Source organism: Apteryx mantelli, chromosome 20, assembly GCF_036417845.1.
Source record: "Apteryx mantelli isolate bAptMan1 chromosome 20, bAptMan1.hap1, whole genome shotgun sequence".
Taxonomy (NCBI): domain Eukaryota; kingdom Metazoa; phylum Chordata; class Aves; order Apterygiformes; family Apterygidae; genus Apteryx; species Apteryx mantelli.
The window spans coordinates 6,936,362-6,959,210 of NC_089997.1; the positions used below are offsets into that span (position 1 = coordinate 6,936,362).

Here is a 22,849-nt window from a genome sequence, read left to right on the forward strand (position 1 = left end):
ACCTTTGATATTAGTTTCCATGGGTTTTCTTTCTCAGATAGCCTGTATTTCAACTGCAGAAGATGGTGCTTCTGAGCCCTTGCTTTTATGCTTTCCAATTTTACCTGTATAAAGAAGTTACCATTGAACAGAAATGCATGGGGTTTTTTGCTTCATACACTGTCATTCTAAAAGTAGTACAGACTCACATTGACTCTGGTTCAGTGTACTATAGTAATCAGAGATGTTGCTTTTCCGTTTTTCATTTCTTTTCATCAAAAAGGGTGTATTTGGTATTATAAAGTGCATTTATGAATACTTTGGAAAAGATCCATTTGTTTCCTTTCTGAAATACATTTGAAAAATTAGAAGTGGTGAATGAATATTTGGGATGGCAATATCTGGGACCCCGATGAACTCCCCAGTTCGGAGTCAGACACTGATCATGAGGGGGAGGCAGCTGCCCGGCCGGTGGCAGAGCAGCGGCTCACCACACCGAATGCAGCCAGTTTGAAGGGACCACAACTCCTGGAGATTTTAAAGCATCGGAACTGCAGGATACGCAGGGACGCTACAGGCAGCAGCCCCGCGAAGGGTTGTCAGAGTGGCTGTAAAGGCTGTGGGACGATGGGGCAGATGCAGTTCATTTTACTAGAGAGGAGCTCGGTCGGATGGAGGTTCTGCCCCAGGGTCCCAGGCTGCACAACACTCTCTGCACCCTGCACCAGCAAAACCAAAAGGTTCCCCCTCCCTAACAGAGTGAGTGCTAGGTGCGGTTGTTTAACCTGGCCGACTGCCATGGTCATCGATGGTGGGCTCACCGCGTGGACTACTGTCGCAGCAGGGTTAAACCAGCTGTGGCAATTAGGAATGTTGTCTGGAATTTATTCCCCCTGAGTTTACGGGACCGGATCAGATCCCCATGAGCAAAACCATCCAGACTAAGATGCTGCAAACTGCCCCTCCCCATTCTGCACAGGACTCCGTCCCACCAAGGAGGCTCAATAACCATGAGTGGCCTCGGTGGGGACAATGTGCAAGACTCGCCTATGCAATTAAAACTGGTGATGAGCAAAGCAGACCCCATTAGGGTTTTTGCGTTGGTGGTCCTAATCTGAGAGTTTCCTGAATATGTTACATACTTCTGGGGGTTTGACCACAGGTGTGAAACTGGTGGTGGCTGACATCACGATCTTTTCACGATACAAAAAGCATCAACATTTATTTCATGGCATTGGATATAAACAAAGAGAAAATGAGAATCCCTTGTGCAGTTCTGGTCTCCCACCTCAAGAAGGAAAAGTAGGACTAGGAAAAGGGAAGGGAAAGTTGATGAAGGCAGCAAGATGAATTTCACCATGCATGACATTAGTTACTCCTGTCACACCTTCAACTGACCACATTCTGAAATGGATCCTCCCAACCGTACCATAGCGGGAAAATTCTTCCTCAAGGCCTTTTCAGTCACTCCTCAAATGCAAATCCTCTTCTTCACGCTGCCATGGGTGATTTATCTGCTCACTGCCATGGGGAATATGGTCATGATAGCCATCATTTGGCTCAACCAGTTCCACACCTAGCGTATCTCTTCCCCAGCAGCTTCTCCTTCCCAGATATTTGGTTCCCTTTGCCCCTAAAAGGTTTGTCGGCCTCATCTTGGAGATTAAGACCATCCCATGGCTGCTTGCCGGTTCCAGACCTTCCTTTCCATCCTCCTGGGCACAGCTGAGTTCAACCTGCTTGTTGTGATGTCTTTTGATTGCTGTGTGGCCATTTGCAACCCATCGCACTGTATCATCTTTATGAAGCCCTGGCTGTGCTCCACACTCATCTTTATCCATTGGGTGATGGCATCTCTATCCTTGCTCAGCTCCACCATCTTATATACCAAGGTACCCTGTGTCCCCAGTAAAGAGACTCTTTCTTCTGTGGCCTCATCCCTTTGAGGAGAGCAACCTGCATGGGCACCAGCTACCTTCAAACATGTGCTTTGCTCTCTCCTCTGCTATTTTGCTGAGCTCCTTCACACTGACCCCTGTGTCTTATGCCTGCACTAGATGCACTGTCCTGAGAATACCCTCTGGGAAAGCCATAAGAAGCCTTCTTCACCTGCATATCTCACACTGCCATAGTCACTGCTGCATAGGGTAGCTCCATTTTTGGCTACGTGGGACCTGAATACAGCAAATCCTTTGCGCCAACCAAAGCCTGATAAAAGGGTTCAACAGAGGGTTACCTCTGTGGTGAGCAGAGAAGCTGCTTTGCTGTAAGCTCTCAGCAGCTTTGCAGGTTCCTCTAAGAAAGCACATTCAGGAGAAGCATGATTTTAGGTGACATCCAGCAGACTAAGAACACAGTCTGTGGAGAAGCTCTGTTTCACTGCTTAAAACCCATCATCTCCTCCTCCTGCCCTTGCACTCTTGAAGCATCCTATTTGTGGAGTCATCTGCTCCTTTCCTTTATATGTCTAAAACCAAATGCAAAGGTGGATGGATAATGTCAGCATTTATTGCATTTATTTATGTCAGCATTTATTTTCCTTGGGCTTCCTTCTGTTGGACATGTTCTTTGGTTTGAAAAAGAAATTAGCTACTAAATAAATTAAGAGGGTGGAGACAGAAATAGTGAGTTTCATTGACTTCATTAGAGGTGTCTGTGAGCAGCTGGTGCCTGTACTCATTTTCCCTTGGTCCCTATATAGCCAGCAAAGAGAGAGCTCTAGAGGTTGGGTCCTCCCAGACTGTAATTGACAGGTGAAAGAAGTGTTTACCAGTCTCTTCCAGACACTCTTCTCTCTCTCTCTCTCTCTCTCTCTCTCTCTCTCTGCACTGACAAGATGGGAGGAAGCTAACTTGCTCAAACCAAAGTGCCCAACTTCTAAAATATAACCCTGCTTAGTATTTTGTTGTTGTTGTTGTTCCAGACCCTTCCTATTTCAAATAATCAAAAGGACAGCCTTTAAGTTCTTTAAGATGAGAAGATTTCCCCTTCCCCTAAAGGGAAAGCGAGGCATTTAGGACAGGACATTTAATAAAAATGTTTCCTCAGTGCTTCTGGAGAAACAGAGAGGAAGAAGATGTGGAAGAAAGCAGGGGATTGCAGAAGAGATGCTCAGTACTGGCTTGTTTTGAAAGCAACAGCCTCACAGAAGTTCCAAGTCAAAAAAGGCAAGGACTGAAAAGTAGAAGGAATAACTTTCAACATACTTGTCTACATGGATGGACTGGCATCTGCAGGTACTAGTAAGTACTTTTGCTGGGAGATTAGGTTGGCTTTTGAAACACAGATGTGATGGATGTTTGCAATAGGTCAAAGTGAACAGGGAATTTCCCAGGCATGGCATGAAATAGTTCACAACCTCTTTACAATACTGTGCTTGTGAGAAAGAATCCTTTGTGAGTGGTTGGAAAAGGTAGAAAGAAGACAGTAAAATCTCTGAGGCCTCTCAGTGAAATGTGAAGCAGAGAAATCAGGGTGTGATGAATGGCTGAGAGGAATATTTCTGTCTGTGTTACATAGGAAGCAAGCAAGGAGCAAAGAAGAAAGGATCTACCCTCCCATCGAGACTGTGAAATTCTTACACTTGCTTCTTCATGCTCCTGTCTCAGCAGGACGTACTGAAATTGGGCATGGGAGCAGGAAATGAAACTGCGGTTGCTGAGTTCATCCTGGAGGGTTTCTCAGGGCTTGATCAAAGACTACAGCTGCTTCTCTCCCTGATCCTTCTACTCATGTATCTGACAACAGTGACGGGGAACACAACGATCATTTTCCTTGTGTGTGTGGCTCACCGCCTGCAAACCCCCATGTACTTCTTCATCAGCAATCTGGCATTCCTGGAAATCTGGTTCACATCCTCCACAACCATCAAACTGTTGGTGATTCTGAGCTCTGGTAGGAGAACAATCTCATTAAGCAGCTGCTTTACCTAGTCGTATTTCTATGTTGCCCTGGGTTTTACAGAGTTTGCTCTCCTTGTTGTCATGTCCTTTGACCGCTATGTTGCCATCTGCCAACCTTTGCATTATGCTGCCATCATGAAGCAGCAGCTCTGCTCCTACCTGGTTGGTGCTGGGTGGGTCATAGGCTTCACACTCTCAAGTTACCACCTGGTCCTCCTCTCAAAGCTGACCTTCTGTGGCCCCAACAAGATCCAGCATTTTTTTTGTGACAACTCCCCCTTATTCAAACTCTCCTGCTCTGACACCAGCCTGCTTTGGAAAGCAGACTCCGTTTTGTTATCTTTTGTAGTGCTGGGTTCCTTATGTTTAATCCTGGTGTCCTACGTGTGCATCTTCCACTGTATTCTGCACATGCCATCAGCATCTGGGAGGAAGAAAGCTTTTGCTACATGTTCTTCCCATCTCACTGCCTTAGCCATTGCATATGGAAGCTGCATTGTTCTCTATGCACGGCCCTCAGAAGAGGTTTCCTTGGAGACCAACACAGTTGTAGCTTTGCTGAACACTGTCCTGTACCCATTCTTAAACCCCTTCATCTACAGTTTCAGAAACAAGACTGTGAAGGTGGCCCTGAAGGAAGCCCTTGGCCGTGCAAAGGTTTGGCTTTTCCCCCAGTCATGATGCTTTTCATGACAGCAATTCTAATTATGTATCATGTATTGTATCACACACACATATATATAGCTATTAAACACAGGTGCCTCAGAGATTTATTTTCTCGTTAGATTGTAGTGTTGAAAGAAAGGAATGTGAATTGCGAGTCTTGGTTACAGAGGGTTATTATAAACAAAATCTAAAAAATATTAATAAAACATTGAACTCACACAGGACTAGGACATAGACTGCCAGTGCACGCTGACACAAGGAAGTTTTCATAAGTCATCTCAGGGAATTTAGTTGAAAACTCTGGGGACAATGTCCAAGGGGTGTTGAGGAAAGTGCAAAACACCTTCTCTCCCTGAATAACAGAAGATGCTAAGCATGAATATTAAGCTCAGACACTACAATGGGTTCAAATTCATTGGATTCAAATCCATAAAACACTTCTCAGTTTCATTAGTGTGATGAAGACAGCCTCACTGATTTGTCAATGATAGCATGCAGATGATAGTTTTCTTATTCACTTTGGAGGGAGATTTCTTAAAAATGCATATTTTCGTAACATACTGTCAGTTTGTCCACTATTAAAAGCCCTGCTTTATCTCCACTGGTGACTCCAGGATGCATTCTCCTGAAGGAAAAAAAAAAGAATGTATTTCTTCTTGGATAATTAGGCATTTTCTACCTTCTTTTTCTTTGTTGAAGGAGTATTTCATGATTGAGAATTATTTCAAATAAACTATGTATGCTTCTATCACACTTTTTTCTTCTTGTGCGTCAATGAAATTATATATTCCCCCTTATTTTACACTTCTATCTCTATCCATATCTTTACATGGCAAAGGGATGGGCAGAAGCATGTAGTATTGATAAAGGGAAACATATTTTAGAGAAATAATCAGCACACAGAGATCCCTTTTCTCCTTTTATTTTGCAGTCCACAGGGAAAAACAAAGCACAGGGGAAGGGAAAGCATTGCCATTGCTTTACTCCTTTGCAGTTGTTTCTAATCAGCATTTCATTTTGTTAGGGCTTCTGAAGAGCAGAATTACTGTTAACAGCTTCTTTAAATTTTGTGTGTGAGCGTCCCATTTCCAAAGGGAATTCTACAAGGGTAAACTCTTTTTAGGAAAACTGGGTCCAGTTCATCTCTGCAGCCCGTCTCCTCACATGGGACCCCAGGGAAGCTATGGCATTTTGGGTGACCAAAGCTCAGCCCAGCAGAGCACTTGAACACTCTTGGGCAGCTCAGTCATCTTGGTCTGGGCTGGGTCCTTGTGCACCACAGTGAAGGATGTGGTGGCCCTGGGTCTTCCCATCCAGGCCCACAGCTCCACCGGCAACACAGGGTTAGGGGATGCAGGCAGACGCCTAGGCTCTGCCTCGGGGTTGAGATAACTGAACAGGGTGTGAGAAACTAGTGGCTACGAGAAATCATTGGACACTGCAGGCAACAGAATGAGACCCTGCCAAGTTCCAGACAGCACCGTGAGCGATGGCTGGATTTCAGCGGTGGTTAAGGGAGAGTTATATGAAAAAAGGACAAGCGTCACACTTAACTGGCGTATTGGGGAATCCTCCGGGAAGTAGACTCTTGCAGCACCAGCAGTACCGAGGTAACGATATCAGAAGCACCATATGAGCCAGGGGTTATCTAGCTAACAGGACCAGAAATATTAAACTTGAGTACATAGGCAGTAAAACAGGCACCAATGAAAGAAAAATACTTAGAAATGGGCTGTTTATTTCAAAGGGGATAAAGCTGGAGAAAGGGAGGGATCAGGCTGCATCATGGGAGAAGAAGCATGGGAAAATGGAGGCAGAGGGAATAAAAGGGGCCAGTCATGTGTAAGCAAGCTGCTGGCAGGGACACTTGTCTGGCCAGGCTGTGTACCTGCTCTCTGCGGTGTAGCCTATCATTGTATTAAATCCTTTTCCTAGCTCTTTTCTGGGTGAGCGTGCTCGCTGTTCTGCGTGAGTGCATGTGTGGAAGGCTTGCAGACGTCAAGGCAGCCAGCTACCAGAGACACCCGTGCGAGGGTGCGTGTGAGGTCTCCTGCAAGCTCTGAGTCTGATTAGCTGGTGAGCAAGAACAGGACCAGGCCGTTTGCATTATTCATGTTTATGAGTACTGTTCGTGTCTCCGTGGTGCCTGTAAAGGTACTGTGCCCCTGACGGAGGTGATTTTTTGGTGGTCGACCATGTCCGTACAGAGTGTGTGTATGCCTCTTGGAAGTACATGCCCCATCTTGCTGCTGGCAGGACCAGGGAACTGAGAACTGCAGTAGTCTCCCTTCCAGCGGACCAGGAAGGAGGAATCCGTTTATTTAAAAATCCACTGGATCCAGCATCCTTTAACAGTGCAGGCCTTGGAGGTGCTGCAGCCACTTGGTCTTGATGTCGAGGTCCCGCTTCTCCATCACCTTGTGGTTCCCAAAGGGCACAGAGGCTTAGGCTTTGGGGTTGCAGTGTGAAGGACCAACTTTGGCACACATCCTTCTAGTTCCCCACTATTGATTTAAGCAATACAAATACAGAGATTTTATAAGCGTTTGGGTCAGTGATCCCTTAGAGTCAAAGGCAGTTTTGTTTTGTTTTGTTTTCTGATCAGACTTTCCATCTGCCAACCTTTACCATAAAAGTGGCTGGGGTTGGACAGGCAGTGCCATATGATCTACCCTCCATTTCTAAACCATCCACAGAAAGTAGCACTACTTAGTCAATCTAAATAGCAGGGGCAATGGCCACTGTTTTGTTGGTGGTCCATAAACAGGACAGTTGCTTTGAGCAAAACTCCATTGTCTGAGGATCTGCTACACATTACTAAAAACATCTTCATCATGTCCAAGGGTAAAAAAAGGCTGGGGGATATTTAAGCCAAATAACTATCTCAAATATCTCAAGAACTGTTTCCTCCTTTTACACGACAAACATTATTCTCATGTTAAGGATGGCAGGAAGGTATTTGGGTGGAGAAACTTTTTTGAGCTTTGTCAGGCATTGCACAAACATCTCCATAGCTGCATTATTGCCATTTCTGCCTGCTGGGAGACTGCAGATAACACGGGCACAAGAAGAAGGTGCCCTAGCTGCAAGCTGACATGTAGATCTGGGCCAGCACAAGGCCCTGGCTGTTAGTCTTTAAATGGTTTGTCCAGGATTTTGTGAGAGAGGCGCCCAGTCCGCATGGAAAAGCATCACAAATGTAAAAGCTGGGAATGCTTTTTGTATCGTGAAAAGATCTTGAACGTCAGCCAGCACCAGTGTTTCACGCCTGTGGTTGAACCCCAGAAATAGGGAAGGGCTGTATTTGCTGTGATACGTAACGTGCAAGAAACTGGGACAAATCACGTTTCTCTACTGGAGGTAGCACTGGAAGTAGCGTGGGATGAAGAAGGGGTGGAAAGGAAAGCGCGGTGAGAAGGGGAGTTCAGGAGGGTCACGAGTCTCGGGGACTTTCTGGGGTTGGCTCCGCCAGCGCCGGCTCCATGGTCTCTGCGGCAGAGGGACAGTCTGCGACACACCATGGCACATCTTTATGGTCACCTGGAGGGGACAGCCCATCTCTATGGTCAGGTGGCTCCTCTGGGCCGGCCTCCAGCACTTCTCTATGCTCTCCCGGCAGAGGGACACTCTGGGATCCCCCCTCCAGCCCCTTTCTTGGGCTGCCGATGGAGACAAAATGTCAGGGCCACCCACTCATGGCAGATAACACCAAAGGCTGCGATGGCCCCTGGGTCGTTCACCCACTTCTGAACAAAAGGCCACGGCCTCCCGGGGCCCCCGTCATGTGCGCGTGCGTCCCCTCGTGCAGACTCGCCCAGGCCCCGGGGCAGAGTGGGGCCCTGTGGCAGCAGTGCCCTGGCAGCAGCGTTTCCCCGCCGATGCTCCCCTGCAGCACAACTCCCGCAGCCCAGGGCCAGCCCGGCGCCGCTCCCCCTCGCTCCCCGCCCTCCGCCCCGGCCCCGGCCGGCAGCAGACGCCGCAGGCTCCGTGCACACGAGCACACGCCGGGCCGCAGCGTCACTCCGGGCTCCCTGCGCAGCAGCCGCCAACACCCGCCGCTGCCGCAGCTGCTTCTCCGCGGCCTCAAGAGCGGTGCCGTGGCGGGGCCCGGCGGGGGCGGGGCCGGCGGCACCAGAGGCGGTGGCCATGGACACACAGGCCCCGCCCCCACAGGGCCGGAAGTGCCGCCTCCTCCCTCGGAGCATGCGCACTGGTGCAGAGGAGGGCGGCGAGGGGAGGGCGCGGGTGGAGCTGGGCTCGTGGTGGCTCCAGGCTGGAGGTGACAGCAGGCGTGGTGGGGCCAGCAGAGGTGCTGCTGGTGCTGCCCGTGGGCAGAGCGGGGTGAAGGCGCTTTCTGAGCTTCCTCGCAGACCTGCTGGTCTCTCTGTGGGCTTCGGCGTCTCGGGCTCTTGCCCAGGCTTGGCAGCTCCTTTCCCTTCCCCCCACCGCAGCAGCAGGGAGCTGGAAGCAGAGGCTCAGGAAGCTCCTTGCCTTTGGTGTCATCCCTGGCTGGAGCTTCCTGCTGAGAAGCCCCTGGGGAAGTGTCGTGGGGGCGAGCGGGAGCTGTGAGCAGCCCTGCCCCACGCAGCCCCTCTGCATGGGGAATGACCGTGCGCTGCCGGGGCCGCTCCTTCCCCCAGAGCTTCCGCAGCCCGTGTTCACCCTGTTTGTAGTTACCCCTGGATGTCGGCAGGAGAAGGCTGGGTTGTGCTTTGTGTGTGCTGGGAGACCGATGCTGGCGAGTTGTGCCTGAAGGATCAGCATGAAATGTGTCTCTGGCTCAAAGCTGGACTGGAGGATGCAGGCATTTTTTGTCGCCTTGGGTTTTCCCTTCTGAAATACCAGCAGGTGCTGAATGAGAATGTATTCTGTTAGGAATGGATTTGCATTTCAACTCTACCCCCTCCAGTTTTTCTACTTAAATTCAGTAGCATATGAACAGCCCATGTTCTCTATCTGATAGGAAGGGTGCAGTTAAGAATATCAGCTTTGTTCTGGGGACATTTTGTGCATCTGATACACCCAACACCTGGGTGGCCAGCAGAGCACTGGCACAAGAGCACCGTAATGCAGCGCTGCCGCTTCACCACGGGGCGCGAGAGAGTCAGTGCAAGAGGGACGGGGGCTTCAGGCAGTGGCCATGGGGTGGCCTTGGCCCTGGCACAGTGATGCACCCACCATGCTGCCAGCAGCAGCAACCGTGCAGATCTGAGCATGCACTGATGCAAGAAGAAGAAATATGTGCTGAGCATTTATGTTTTAACACTGCATTTTGGATACCGTAATGCATATTGCTGTCATGTACCCTGATACTAGTTTATTCATGACTATCCCTTCCCTCATGCGTGTTGCTTCTATCTGAAAGTGCACAAGTGGTGATTTCTCCTGTTTTACTCTCCCTATAGTTCACACCCTGTAAAGCTTGGTAGGAAACGTGTTTATGAAAAGTGAGGGCTGGCTGAGCCAAGAAGCAGAGCACAATAAAGACACCTGCCCTGCTCTGTCCTGGTCCTGGAAGTGTTCTGCTCCAGGCTGGGCTGCCCCTTGGAAGGCTTGGTCATCTCAGAAGTGATTATTACAGCAATGTAATCTGTAAATGGATAAGCGTAGGTACCAAATTGCACAAGGATTCAGAATTGTTCATTTGCGCTGTACAGGTTTTGGAAGGACGTGACTTCTCCTGTGTGTCTGGCACGGCTTGCAAGCATTTCCATGCACAACGTTCTTTCGTCTTCCCACTGCTGTTCGTTCTTGTATCTCTTTTTTTTCCCCTCTCCCCACTTCTGCTTTCTCACTCTTCGCATGCTGCTGAAGCAAAGGAAGGAAACTGAGATGTGTGCAGGGGGGAGGCGGGGAGAGAGAGGGTGCTTGAAAGGAGCAGAAAGCAGGGCTGCCCCCAGGAGACCCCCAGGCTCAGAGACACCCTCGGCGCTTGCAAAGTCCATTGGTCAGCCCGCTTCACCCCTCTGTGTCGGCCTGTTGTTTTATTTTTTTCCGAGGGGGCCTGTGGTTGCTTGGGACCGTGCCCGAATTTGCACTGGCTCGAACGGCAGCCTGGGGCGGGAGTTTTGCCGAAATCTCAGACTCGCTGAGTTACTTTCCCTCTTCTCCTCCAGCAGCAGAGTCAAGCCGAACGCCGCCAAGCAGCAGGGTGGCCGAATGCAGCCAGAGTCCTGCTTGTGACCGAGACAACTTCTTCTGCCAAGCAGAAAAGCAGCCTCTTCCCTCTGCTCCCCACCTGCCCCGGACCACGACAACGCGTGCTCTGCATGGAGAGGTTGGCTCCTTTTTGCAAAAAAAGCCCAAGCAGGCGAGAGCCTGGGGCTGTATTTGACCCAAGGGGCAGAAAGCAAAAGCCTCCGCAGGCCATGTCACAAGTGGCCAGGCAGAGAGGGCAGGTTTGAGCTCAGATGGCGTCCGGTGGTATTGCTGGGTGCAGCTGGCTTGTGCTGGCTCCAGGGAAAAAGGCGCCGTTGTCAGGAAAGTCCTCCCTGCTCTGCCGCGATCCCAGTCTAGAAAAGAAAGAGATGCGCCGCTGGCGACAGCGCCAGGGAGCTGGCCGAGAGCCGGGCTGCGTTGCATGCAATCCACGTGAACCTCCTGCCTGCCCTGCCAGTTTCCCTTTTTGTACTTTCTGGCACCTTTCTGTGTGCTCCAGGGGCTTCCGGTCGCCTTTTGGGGCCTCTCAGAGGCATCCGTCTTTTTTGGGGGGCCTCTCAGAAGCCTCCATCTGATTTTTCGGTGCTCCTCGGGGCCTCCATCTGGGTTTCATTCTGTCCCAGAGGCTGCTGCCTGATTTTTGGTGAGGCCAAGGCCCTTTGAGCGCCTTTCGGGGTGCCCCAGGGGCTTCAGAGCGCTTTTTAGGGAGCCCCAGAGCCCCCCAAGTTCCTTCTGTTGCGTCCCAGCATGCTCCCTCTGCCCTTTGGTGTGTCCTAGGGATGGCTGTGTGTTCACCAGCTCGTTCCCCAGACCTCCGCGGGCCTTTTGGTGCATCCCAGCAGCTTGCATGTGCCTTTTGGTGCGTCTCTGGTGCCCTTGTGTGTCTCCTGGTGCGGTCCAGGGATCTCCGTCTCCTTTTTGGTGTGTTGCCTGGGGCCTTGGAGCACCTTCGGGGGCTCCTCAGGAGCCTCCGGGCGCCTTTCAGGTGGCTACAGAGACCTCAGTCCGATTTTTGTTGGGTCCTACAGGCTGCTGTCTTTTTTTGGTGCACCCCAGGTGCCTCCAAGCACCTTTTGGGGCACCCCAGAGGCCTCTAAGCACATCTTGGAGTGCTCCAGTGGCCTCTGTGTGTCTATTGGTTTGCTCCAGAGACCTCCACGTGCCTCCAAGAGGCCTCAGTGTGGCTGTGAGTGTGTCCCAGGTACCTCTGTCTCTTTTCTTGCTGAATCCCGGGGGCCACTCTTTGCCTTTTGGGTTGTCCCAGTGGCCTCCGTGTGTCTTTCAGCGTGTCCATGGTACCTCTGTGTTTCTTCTGGGTTGCCCCGGGGGTCTCCAAGTGCCTTTCAGTGCATCCGAGGGACCTCCATCTCTTTTTCAGGAAGTCCAAGAGGCCTCCAAACACCTTTTGGGGCACCTGGGGGCCTCTAGGTGACTTTGGGAGCATGCCAGGGGCCTGCAAGCCCCTTTCGGTGCCATCTTGGGGGTATCTGAGCGTGTTTGGGTGCACCCCAGCGGCCTCCGAGCACTGTAGGATGCATTTCACACCCAGGCCTGCCTGTGCCGAGGTGTCTTCTGCTGCACCCCTGTTCTCCACCCACCGCAGACACGAGGTGCTTCCAAGTCCTCTCCCAAGCCCATCTCCCAGCGTGGCCCCTTTTTTCAGAGCCGCGCGCCCTTCCCGAGGCTCCCGCATGGGTCACTGGCTCAGAGGTGGCTCTTCATGGGTCACACTTGTGTAATTAGCTAACGAGCAGCCCCCCTTGCCCCCCCAGCCAGCCCCTGGGACACATCGCTGCAGCGAGCTGCAGCAGAGACCGGCCAGGGTGATGTCGGGGCCCTTTGTGACCCCCGTCCCCCCCCCCATTGTGACCCCCATGGTCCCCCACAGTGTTGCCTGGCGCCCCACGGCATCGCCTCAGTGCGTGGGGAGGAGGGCGGCTGGGATCTCCCCAGGGAGCTCCCTCAGCCACCCCACGGCGTGGCCTCTCGGCCCTGTGAAGGACCCCCCCTTCCCCACTGCTTCTTTGTGTCCCGCCTGGGCCCCGGGCCCAGCATGGCGGAGAGACCACCCAGTCCCCCAGTGGTGGTGTGGGGTGAGGATGAGAAATGTCCCCCCAGCCGCCCCAAGGAGGCCTGGGTCAAGGAGGAGGAGCGACCCCCCAGACACCCCAAGGAGGCTTGGGCTGAGGATGGGGACAGATGCCCCAGCTTCTCCATGAGGACCTGGGTCGAGGAGGAGGACGGACCCCTGAGCTGCTTCGTGGAGGCCTGTGAGGAGGCTGAGCAGAGAGATGTGGTCCTCATGGCCATCGAGGGCATGAAGGACAGGAGTGCCTACGACACCTCAGCGGCAACCCGCGTGCTAGAGGATATGATGGGCTACTGCACCACCAAGCCAGAGCACGTAAGCCTCCAGCCCGCTGGTGACGGTCCCCAAACCCAGGGCTCTCAAGCACAATTTGAGCCTGGCAGGGGTTTCCCTGTGGCAGCATGCTGGTGCCAACGCGTGTCCCTTCCAGCTGCAGCTGACCGTGGCACATATCTACGAGAACCTGCCATGGATCAGTGAGGCTGCAACCCAGGACATCCTCAAGGCCTTCCTTCTCCTCCTGACATGCCGCTACCCAAGGGAGGTGGTCGTTGGCCTGCTGAGCTGCTCCCCGACCTGTGACAGGTACACTTGGCCTGCTGCCAGCCTGAGGGCAGCAGCCCCAGGGCTGGAGCTGGGCTCCCTGCAGGCCTCCCAGAGCCACCTGGCAAGGGTCAGTGGGATGCCGGGATGCTGACCTGACCCTTTCTCGCTCGGGTTCCCAGCATTGCTGCGGCCATGTGGGAGGTGATGGTCTCCCAGTCGTCGGCAGCTGAGAAGGTGCTGGAGGAGCTGCTCTGCGTGCTGCAGGAGTGGCCCCTCTGCAAGCCGGGCACCACCGTGCAGGACCTCACCTGCGTCCTGCCCCTGACCGTGAGTGGCCCCACAGGCTCGCTGGGCGAGGGAGGCCTCCCCGTGCACGCAGCTGTGGCACCGGCGAGGGCTGCCATTGCCGTCTTTGCAGGCGACCCGGGTGCTGAACATCGTCCTCCTGCAGCACACCTGCAAGCAGGAGGTGAAGGCACTCTTCCCCCGCCTCTACATGGCCCTCCTCTTCCAGATGTCCTTTACCCTCACCCACGCGCAAGAGGACATCCCCGCCTTCAGCCACGAGGGCAAACTCATGCCTCCCAGGCCTGTCAGGTACCCTATCGCCCTGGTGCAGCCCCCACTGCCCGTGCCGGAGCATGGGGTGACCAAGCTGCGCTCTTCTCCCCGAGCAGGACGGCGGTGCAAGCCATGCAGGCGCTGCTGTGCTGCAGCGGCTACAGGGAGCAGGTCACTGCCATGCAGCGGCGGGGGGGCTGGGAGATGATCAGCCGGGCGGAGACCCACCTCACGGGGGTTGCCTTGCTGGCCAGGTAAGCCCCCTGCCCTCCTTGGCCCTGCATCCCACCCTGGGAGTCCCACGGGGTCCCGGTGCAGTTTGCCCACCTCACTTGGCCACCGCCGTGCCTCTCCCATCCGTTGCCAGGCAGGTGCGGGGGAACCCTCTGGGCGAGCGTGCTGAGATCATCCTGAACCTAATCCTGGCCCTGAGGGGCAAGAACAAGTGCCAGGAGATCCCCTCTATGGCCTTCTTCATCGAGGTAGGATGCGGGGTGCTGGCATGAGTGGGAAGGGGTGGCTGGTGGCGGCAGAACTAGGGCTCTGCTGGTGCCTCTGCTAGTCCCCAGGTGTCACCTGTGTTTCAAGCACCCTCCGTGCCGGCCCTCAGCACTCCATGTGCTCTGAAGAACGGCCGGAGGGCTCCAGATGGCGGCAGGACTAGGGGCTGGGGATGTGGGGATGGCGATGAGGGGACAGGGCTGGGGTGGAGGGGTGGTGGACAAGGGGACAATGAGGAGGGGATTCAGATGGGGCCGGAGGTGAGGGTCTGCGGCCCAGGCTGGGGACATGGGGCCATGGCCAGGGCCGGGGGATGAGGATGAGGACAAGGACTAGGGGCTGGGGCTGGGGCCGAACGGGAGGTGGCAGTGGGAATGCCATGCCACGTGCCGAGGTCCCGGTCCTAGGTGTGGCCACCAGTCCCCGTGCCACCCTGGCCCTGTGCCATTGAGCCTGTGCCGGGTGCGGCTGGGCAATGAGCGCCAGGTCATGCGCTGGCTGGCCCTCCGTGGCCTCCTCTTCCTCTCCGAGAGACCCGCCACGGTGAGCAAGCGCTTGCCGCCGCTGCCTGTGTCCAGAGCGTTTCCCCCATCAGTGGTCTGAGGAAAATGCTGCGTGTCTCCCTGCAGGCAGGGAAGAGGCAGCAGTTGATCCTGCCCATGGTGGAGCAGCTGCAGGATGCCAACGGGGAGATGAACGCCAAGGCGCTGGCGGTGCTGTGCAACGTGTTGCGCCACGCTGACCCACGGCAAAGCGGCCACCTCATGGTGCATCTGGCCCACGACCTCCTGTACCTCTTCCCCAACGTGAGGATGGTGGCAGGGAGCTGGTAGGGGGCCCGTTTTGGTTCCCCCCCGCCACCACCACTGCTGAGGTTGCCACGCTTGCCCCAGCAGGAGGTCGGTGTGGTGCGGGAGCTGGCCATGCGGCTCTTCGGGGAGCTGCTGGACCGGGCAGTAGGCAGGGAGAGGCAGCAGATGAAGCAGCTGGCGCACCTGGGGCTGCTGCCCCTCTTCCTCCATCTCAGAGACCCACGCCCCGGCGCGGCACAGGTACAGGGCACCGTGGCGGACCATACGGCCGACCGGGGGACACTGTGGGCAGCGGCCGGGGGCCATCCCTGGCCTGGCCATGGTGCCATCACCCATCTCCTCGCTCCTCCCCAGGCTGCCCAGGCAGCCCTCGTGGATGCTGCAAAGCTCCTCGGCTGGAGGCAGCTCCGGAAGCTGGCCGAGACAGCGCAGATCTGGCGCATTGGCCCGTACCTGGTGAGGAGACCCCAGCAGTGCCAGGCCTGTCCTGGAGGTGCTGGCCCCTGTCCCGGTGTGGCCAGCACCTCTCCTGGGAGCCAGCCCTTGCCCCAGTAGTGCCGGCATCTGTCCTGGAGGTGCCAGCCCCTGTCCTGGAGGTGCCAACCCATGTCCTGGAGGTGCCAGCCATTGTCCTGGAGGTTGCTCCTCTCTTAGCAGTGCCAGCCCCTGTCCTGGACGTGCCAACCCATGTCCTGAAGGCACCAGCCATTGTCCCTTCTGTGCCAGCACCTTTTCCATCAGTGACAACACCTGTCCCAGCTGGACCAGCCCCGTCCCGGTTGTGCCCGTGCCTCTCCTGGGAGGGGGGATCGGCCCAGTGTTGCCAACGCCTGTCCTAGAGAGGGGTCGGGTGTCCCATGGAGGGGAGCAGGCCCAGCGGTGCCAACACCTCTACTGGGGGTCCCTGCAGGTGCAGAAGGCCGGGCCGATGGCCAGCGAATACGTGCACTGCAGCAGCCGGTACCTGGAGGATCCGTGGACCCCGCTGCGCGAGCAGGCCGCATACTTCATTGGTGAGACCCCCCAGGTGCCCGTGACCCTCTCCTCGGCCTGAGATCCTTCTCAGCCTGCACATCCCTCTCCTCAGTGTGTGTGACCCTCTCCCCAGCACTGGGTCCCTCTCCCCAGACCCCACTCCTGAATGCCTGGCTCCCTCTCCCCGGCACATGGGACCCTCTTCCCAGTCCCTAGGTCCTTCTCCATAACGCCTGGCTCCTTCCCCCCAGCCCCCATGTCCCTCTTCCAAGTGCCCACATCCCTCTCCTCAATGTCTGGGACCCTCTCCCCAGCACCAGGTCCCTCTCCCAAGCCCCTGCATCCCCCTCCCCACCTCCTGGCACCCACTCCTGAATGCCTGGATCCCTCTCCCCAACACCTGGCATCCTCTTCCCAGTCCCTAGGTGCTTCTCCGTAACGCCTGGCTCCTTCTCCCCAGACCCCAAGTCCCTCTCCTCAGTGCCAGGTCCCTCTCCCCAGCCCCAAATCCCTCTCCCCTGGCTTGGGTCTCGCATTGTGATGGGCTGTGTGCACCTAGGGCTCGCTGGGCGGCTCCTGGACTGGTGTGGGGAGAAGCTGGAGGAGATGTGCAGCCGTGCGTAGGGCGCGCGGGGTTGGCTGGGCTTGGTGGGAGGAGGCCGGGCCTGGAGACAGAGGGAATTTCTGGGGCATTCGAGAAGGTCCAATGTTTTGGGGCAGGCAGAGAGAGCCCATGCCCTGCGCAAGGCCGGAGGGCTCTTGCAGACCTTCCTGAAGGGAATTTGGGGGACATTTGGGCTATCACTGAGCCCACACAGATCCCCTCGTGCCCTGCTCCCCCTTGGCCCTCTCTTGAGGAAGGGCCTGGGGTCTCCACTCATACAGGGCTCGATCGCCACTCTCCTTCCTCCCACCACAGTCCTTCAGCACTTGGAGAATGACAGCAGCCCCACGGTCCGCTTCGTGGGGACGTACACGCTCTTCGTCCTCCGAGACCCCAGGAGAGCATCCCCGGCAGGCTTCACCATGCGAGCTTTGTGCGCCCGCCTGCGGAGAGCCTGGCAGCGGTGGCGCTCAGGCCCAGGGGCCGGCACGGCCTGAGCACCTCTGAATTCGGCATTCCTGAATCGCCAGTCCGCCCCCTGCGCCGAGCACGTTCAGCAAAGCAGGTGGCTCCGGGCCACATCCCATTGGACTTGCACAAGGGTGAAGACGCCACAACCTGCCTGGGAAATCCTGTTTCTGTGTTTGCCCATGCCCCTATTAAAAATGGCTTTTTCTTGTGTTCACCTGGAAGGCTGGGGCAGCTGGGACTGGTGGGGGCTGCAGGGTGAGGGCGGGAGGAGGAGCGCGGATGCCGTGGAGAGGAGGTGGATGCAGCTGGAGAGCAGGAGGTGACAGAGGCATGGGAGTGTGCATGCTTTGCGGGGCCCTGCAGCAAACCCCAAGGCAAAGCAAGCAAGCTGGTGCACTCACAGCCACCTCTGGGGCATCTGAAGGTGCGTGATCTGCCCTGCGGTCCCATCAGGACCCATCCGTGTGCCTTTCAGTGCACCCCAGGGCCCTCCGTGTGCCCTTGAGTGCGCCCCAGAGCTCCTGAAGCGTTTACATGGCATCAGAGCCACCTGCACATTTTCTCTGCCTACCCGTAATCAGCGATTACAATTTTCTGCTCTGAAACAGTGTAGCTAAAAGGTGGAGACTTCAATAATATACAAGTACTTCTGCTTTTATAGTTTATTATTATTATTATTCAGCTTTCAGAATAAGTGAAGGCAACATTCTCCAACTGATATCAATCCAGCGTGTCTCCTGATGAAGTCTGGACATATAGGAAAAGCAGTGTCCCAGAGGTCAGGCACTGTATGGACAATCTTCCTCCCCATCTCCCCAACCCTGCTGTTTCTCTCACCAGCCACCTGGGGCTTACATCACTCTGGTTAAAAGCTACCCTTATTCCACTGACGTCTGAATGTTACAGCTCATCTGCCCCAATTCCCACCTGCTGTACTTAGACAACTAGCTGCAAACAGATGCAGAAGGATTTTCTTTTAACTGCAAAGAAACAAAAAATAAAGCCTGATATAGTTTCATAAAAAAGAATTACCCTCTTTGACTGTATGCTAAGTCCAAGCTGCCTCCAATGAGGTCCACTTTCTGCAAGGGACAGCCTTACTAGAAATCTTTTTGAGAGACAAGAAAGGCTAGATGTAAAGAGAATTAAGGACTTGGCTAAAGGGACAGGCTACTGAAAGATGGAGCAAGCTTTGAACTCCCTGCAGTGCAAACCAGCAGCTGGGAACGTGAGTGAACAAAGAGTAATGGGAGGAATCACAAAGTCACAAAGTCACAACGTTACAATGTCCAGATAGTGTGCTGTAAAGGTGATGTTAGAAATTGTCAAATTAGTCAGGGCATATGGAAATGGAAGAGCCATACAGCTCCCGGGATTCCAGGCTGTGGCGGGGGCCATGCTGCTCTTGGGGATCCCAGAACAGGCTGTGCTTCTGTACAAAAGTATGCAAAAGCCTTGATGGAAGCCCCTAGAGAAGAGGGATTTTCCGAAGTGTTCAGAGCAACCCAGGCAGGACTCATGGCATGTCCCACCTATCCCATCCACATCAAACACACTGCTCTTCCCAGAGACTTTCCTGGATCCTCAGGTTGGGAGCAGGAGGGGAAATGGGGGCACAGCCACGTCCCAGACTTGCCTCCATCAGGCCTGCAGCTCCACAATGTGTCATAGCTTCAAGTGAGCTCCCTAAAACAACACTTCCCATGTCCCTGGTGCATAGAGAAGACTTTGGGTGGACATACAGGAGACAGGGGAGAGAAAGGGCAGAGACCCTGGGGTGCAGAACTGGGACTCACAGTGTCTTAGATGGGCTGCCACAGGCTGAATAAGCAACCCAAAGAATTAAACGAGTCCTTCCTTTTGCAAGATGTGGAAAGCCACTTCTCTGACAGTATTCAAGGGGGATGGAGTCACTCTTCTGCAAGATTTGCAGAGCTGGGAGCTGGTCATCTCACAAACTTCTGAACAAGTCAAAATGCAGGTCCTGAGACATTCCGCTGTCTTATAGGCTCCACACTGGAGCCTGGACAGCAGCACTGCAGTATGTGGGCATGTCCTGAGAAGCCCAGGGTCAAAAATGCGGGAGATCCAGGGTGCCAGGGCTGTACAGCCCCCAGAGAGCTAGGGTCCCAGGAGTATCCAGGGTGCCAGGGAGTGTACCCAGGGGAGAAACACTGCCCTGAGGCAACACTGAAAAGCACAAGGACCAGTTGAAGCCCAGAGATGAGAAATGGCTTTCCCCAGCCTCAGTCAGACGGAAAGCTGGGCAAATTTCATGGGAAATGGAAAAAATTTCCCAGGTTTGCTATCAAGCCTCACCCACGGTATTGGAGGCTGGCAGGAACCAGGGTCCTGGATAAAGCCCTCCGGATGATGTGTGTTAAGGGCACGTTTGCTCTTTTCTGGCAGATCATCCCTATCTCAAGCACTGCAGACCGAGAAAACTTTCTGAGGGCTTTTAAAAGCAAAGATCCTGCTTTGGTGCCTAAAGGAGCAAGGCTGCATCCTGTCCCATATTGTCCTATATCCAACTTCTACAAAAAGAGTGACCCACAGGAGAAATCTGTTTCGAAGATCACCAAAGCATTTCTCAGCCTGTGGCCACATTTTGCACTGTTTCATCCCACATGACTTGGATCCTGTAAAAATGCCAACCCCCAAAGCAACCCCCAAACCCCAGATTCCTGCACAGGTCTGCCCAGTGCAGAGACCTGTCAGTGCAGGGGAGCAAAAGTGACTTCTCCAGTGACCCGTTTGAGATATTTCACAGTCTTTGATACCACCTGGAGACATTCCTGAAGGATTTATCAGAGAATTATGGAAAATAACTGGGGTGAGGGGAGGTGACTGCTTTCCAGGACGTGAAGAGAAATCTCTCTGCTCACTCCCTGGCTGTGCCATCTCCATGGCAGTGACCTACTGAGTCCCCAGATGACACCAGCTGAGGTCACAGTGGGATGTGCCACATCACAGGGACATCTCCCCGGTGTCGTGGCGGGTGGCCTTCACTTCCCTGTGAGGCCCGGCTACTGCTGGGCACTCCTCACATGCTCCCCGCCGCTGCCCTTTGGAGTCATCTGTGGCAAGGAGGGGGGGGTGGGAGCTGCGTTGGGGCCCCTTGCCGACAGGCAGAGGAGCAGCGGTACATTGGAGAGGAGTTTTGGATGACAAGATGGGAAGACAGTCCTGCCTCCTCCCCGGCTGGAGAGGTGAGCGGAGGGCAAGGGGGCAAGCGAGATGGAGGAAGGCTGGACCCATATCATCTGCTCAGACCAAGGTTCCTTGTTCCCAGCGCTCCTGCAGCACTCCACCAAGGGTAAGGGCTGTGGGAGATCCTTCCTGAGGTGTCACACAGAGACTGTTAACTGCAAAAACTGCTGTGGATCCTGGGCTGTGGTGGTGGCTGGTCAGGGCTGAGGGCTGCAACAAGAGTCCTGCCTCAGGGTCCTGACTGGCTCGGGGGACAATGTGGCAGCCAGGACTCGTTTTTCCTACGACTGGGGCTGCCCTGAGCCCCAAGGCTTCTGTCGGGCCAGCTCCATCCCCTTGTGGGTGGGTGTGGGGGGGAGGGGGAGGACAGGAGGGGGGAATCCATAGTCAGGTTTTCCTGGGATTGGGTTCTCCACTTTGATCTGGCTCTGAGAAGAAAGGAGTCCTGCATCTCAGAGGCTGGGGTGTCCTGCAGCTCCAGCGGGGCTCTCAGGAGCCTGATGGAAATGTCCATATGGGAAATGAAACCTTCAGCTTGTAATAACCTCAAGTTCTCCATGTTTGGGAAAACCTCTGTTCCTTCCCCCTGCATCCTTTATGCTTCCAGCTTGGCAGAGCGTGTTTTGGGCTCACAAATGCCATCTTGAGATGGCCACAGCCCCTGTCCTCCTGATAATTGGGCTCATATATCTACACCCAAAAGATAGCATGTTTGGGAAAGCAGCTTGGAAACAGGTGGAGGCACAATCCCCACTGCACAAGTCCTGGCTGATCACAAGGATTTTTCTCTGAGCTGTGCTGGGCAGTGCTGGGGTGAGCCCAACACAGCCATCTCCCCCAACCCCCTCACAACCCCACACCACCACTCCCTAGCCGAGCCCCGGGGCTGCTGTGGGCAGGGGGCCAGGGCAGGAGGGGGAGAGGACACTGCCCTGCCCTGCCCTGGGGGCAGCAGGACGCTGCCCACAGCCTCCAGTGCCCCGGCCACCCCCAGGGCCCCCACGCCGGCACCACGGCTGCCACCAGCACACGCCCCAGCGCTGCCCCCCCACACCCCGCACGGCCCCCAGGGTGCAGGGCAGCCAGCAGCCCCGCGGGGACCCTGCCGCAGAGCCCAGCCACGCCGTGGCAGTGGCCGCACCCCGGGCCCCGCACTGCCCGCCCACATGGCGCCGCGCTGCCCCCAGGCCCTGCCGCACCCCGCGCTGCCGCCCACAACATGGCGCCCGACCGCGGGGGAACGGGGACAGGGCAGAGCTGGCCGCCAAGGCAGGAGGGCCCAACGTTGCCATGGCATCGCCCAGTGCAGACCTCCTATTGGCTGTCAGGAGGAGGAGGGCGGGCATCGATTTCACTGATGGTTCTGTCAGCCAATTGGAGTCCAGTATGTGGGAATAAAAGATGTCAAAGAAAGAAGTGAAAGAGGAGCAGGAGCAAAGCAGGTGAGAAGCGATCGGGCGAGAGAGCTGGTGCAAGTGGGTTTGGTGGAGGCTGAGCATAAAACAGGAGAATGCTTGTTGTCCTGGATGTGTAGAGGATTTTCTGGGTTTGTTCAGCATTGGGGAAGGAACCAGACTTCTGAGTTGTGGGAAGGCTTCTCCCTCTGCCTGGGACATGAGGCCCTGCTGTCTTCAGGTTCATAATTGCTCATCCCATGAAATCATCTTTTTCGAAAATGTTGCCAAGAATTACTTGCAGGCCTTTTTCCAATTCCTATGTTTTATGGGCTACGTGTAGGGACTACCTAGGCAAAAGCTAATCTTCTTTTGGGGTAGTAACTGGTACGTAATGGGTGTTTTACTCCACTACTTGCATTGGGGAGCCACAAAGTGAATCAGGGAGGCCGTTGAGGAGCTGGCTGAGCCTTGGGGGAAGGCAGGGGGCGCTGCAGGTGGCAACAGCCCCATGGTCAGGGTGTGGGTAGAGAGGTCACCACTGTCTATGAGAGCTATGCCAGAAAATCACCAGTGTCAGGTTAATTCAATATAAGTAGCTGACAGGCCAGCAGGAGGCACATGGCTCAGCTGCTGCTGCTGAGGTCACTTCTGCCAGAGTACCTGATAGGCCATCTGGAGGAAGAAGGCTTGTCTGTTGCTTGTGAGGTCAATTCGGAACTGCTGACCTGATTGGATAGCAGCAGAGATGTGTCTGGAGAGGTGATTGTGAGGTCACTTCTACCTGAGCGGTTGATAGGGCAGCAGCAGGTCCATGGCTGAGATCTGTTTTTGAGATCATTTAAGCCTGAGCAGCTGATAAGGCAGGATTTGGTTCATGGCTGGGGAACTTATACAGAGGTAATTTCTGTCTCAGAGGCTTCTAGGCCGGTGACAGAGACGTGGCTGTGAAGGTGAGTGTGAGGTGATGTCTTTCTGAG

General features: G+C 54.8%; 1 protein-coding gene across 1 annotated transcript; it reads left to right on the top strand.

The window, feature by feature from the left end:
- Positions 1-3,962: 3,962 nt before the first annotated feature.
- On the top strand, positions 3,963-4,451 carry LOC136993773 (olfactory receptor 226-like; the record flags this gene model as incomplete). The annotated part of the gene is made up of 1 exon (XM_067308719.1): positions 3,963-4,451. A coding segment is annotated over exon 1 (489 nt), but the record flags the coding sequence as incomplete, so codon positions are not given.
- Positions 4,452-22,849: the final 18,398 nt, after the last annotated feature.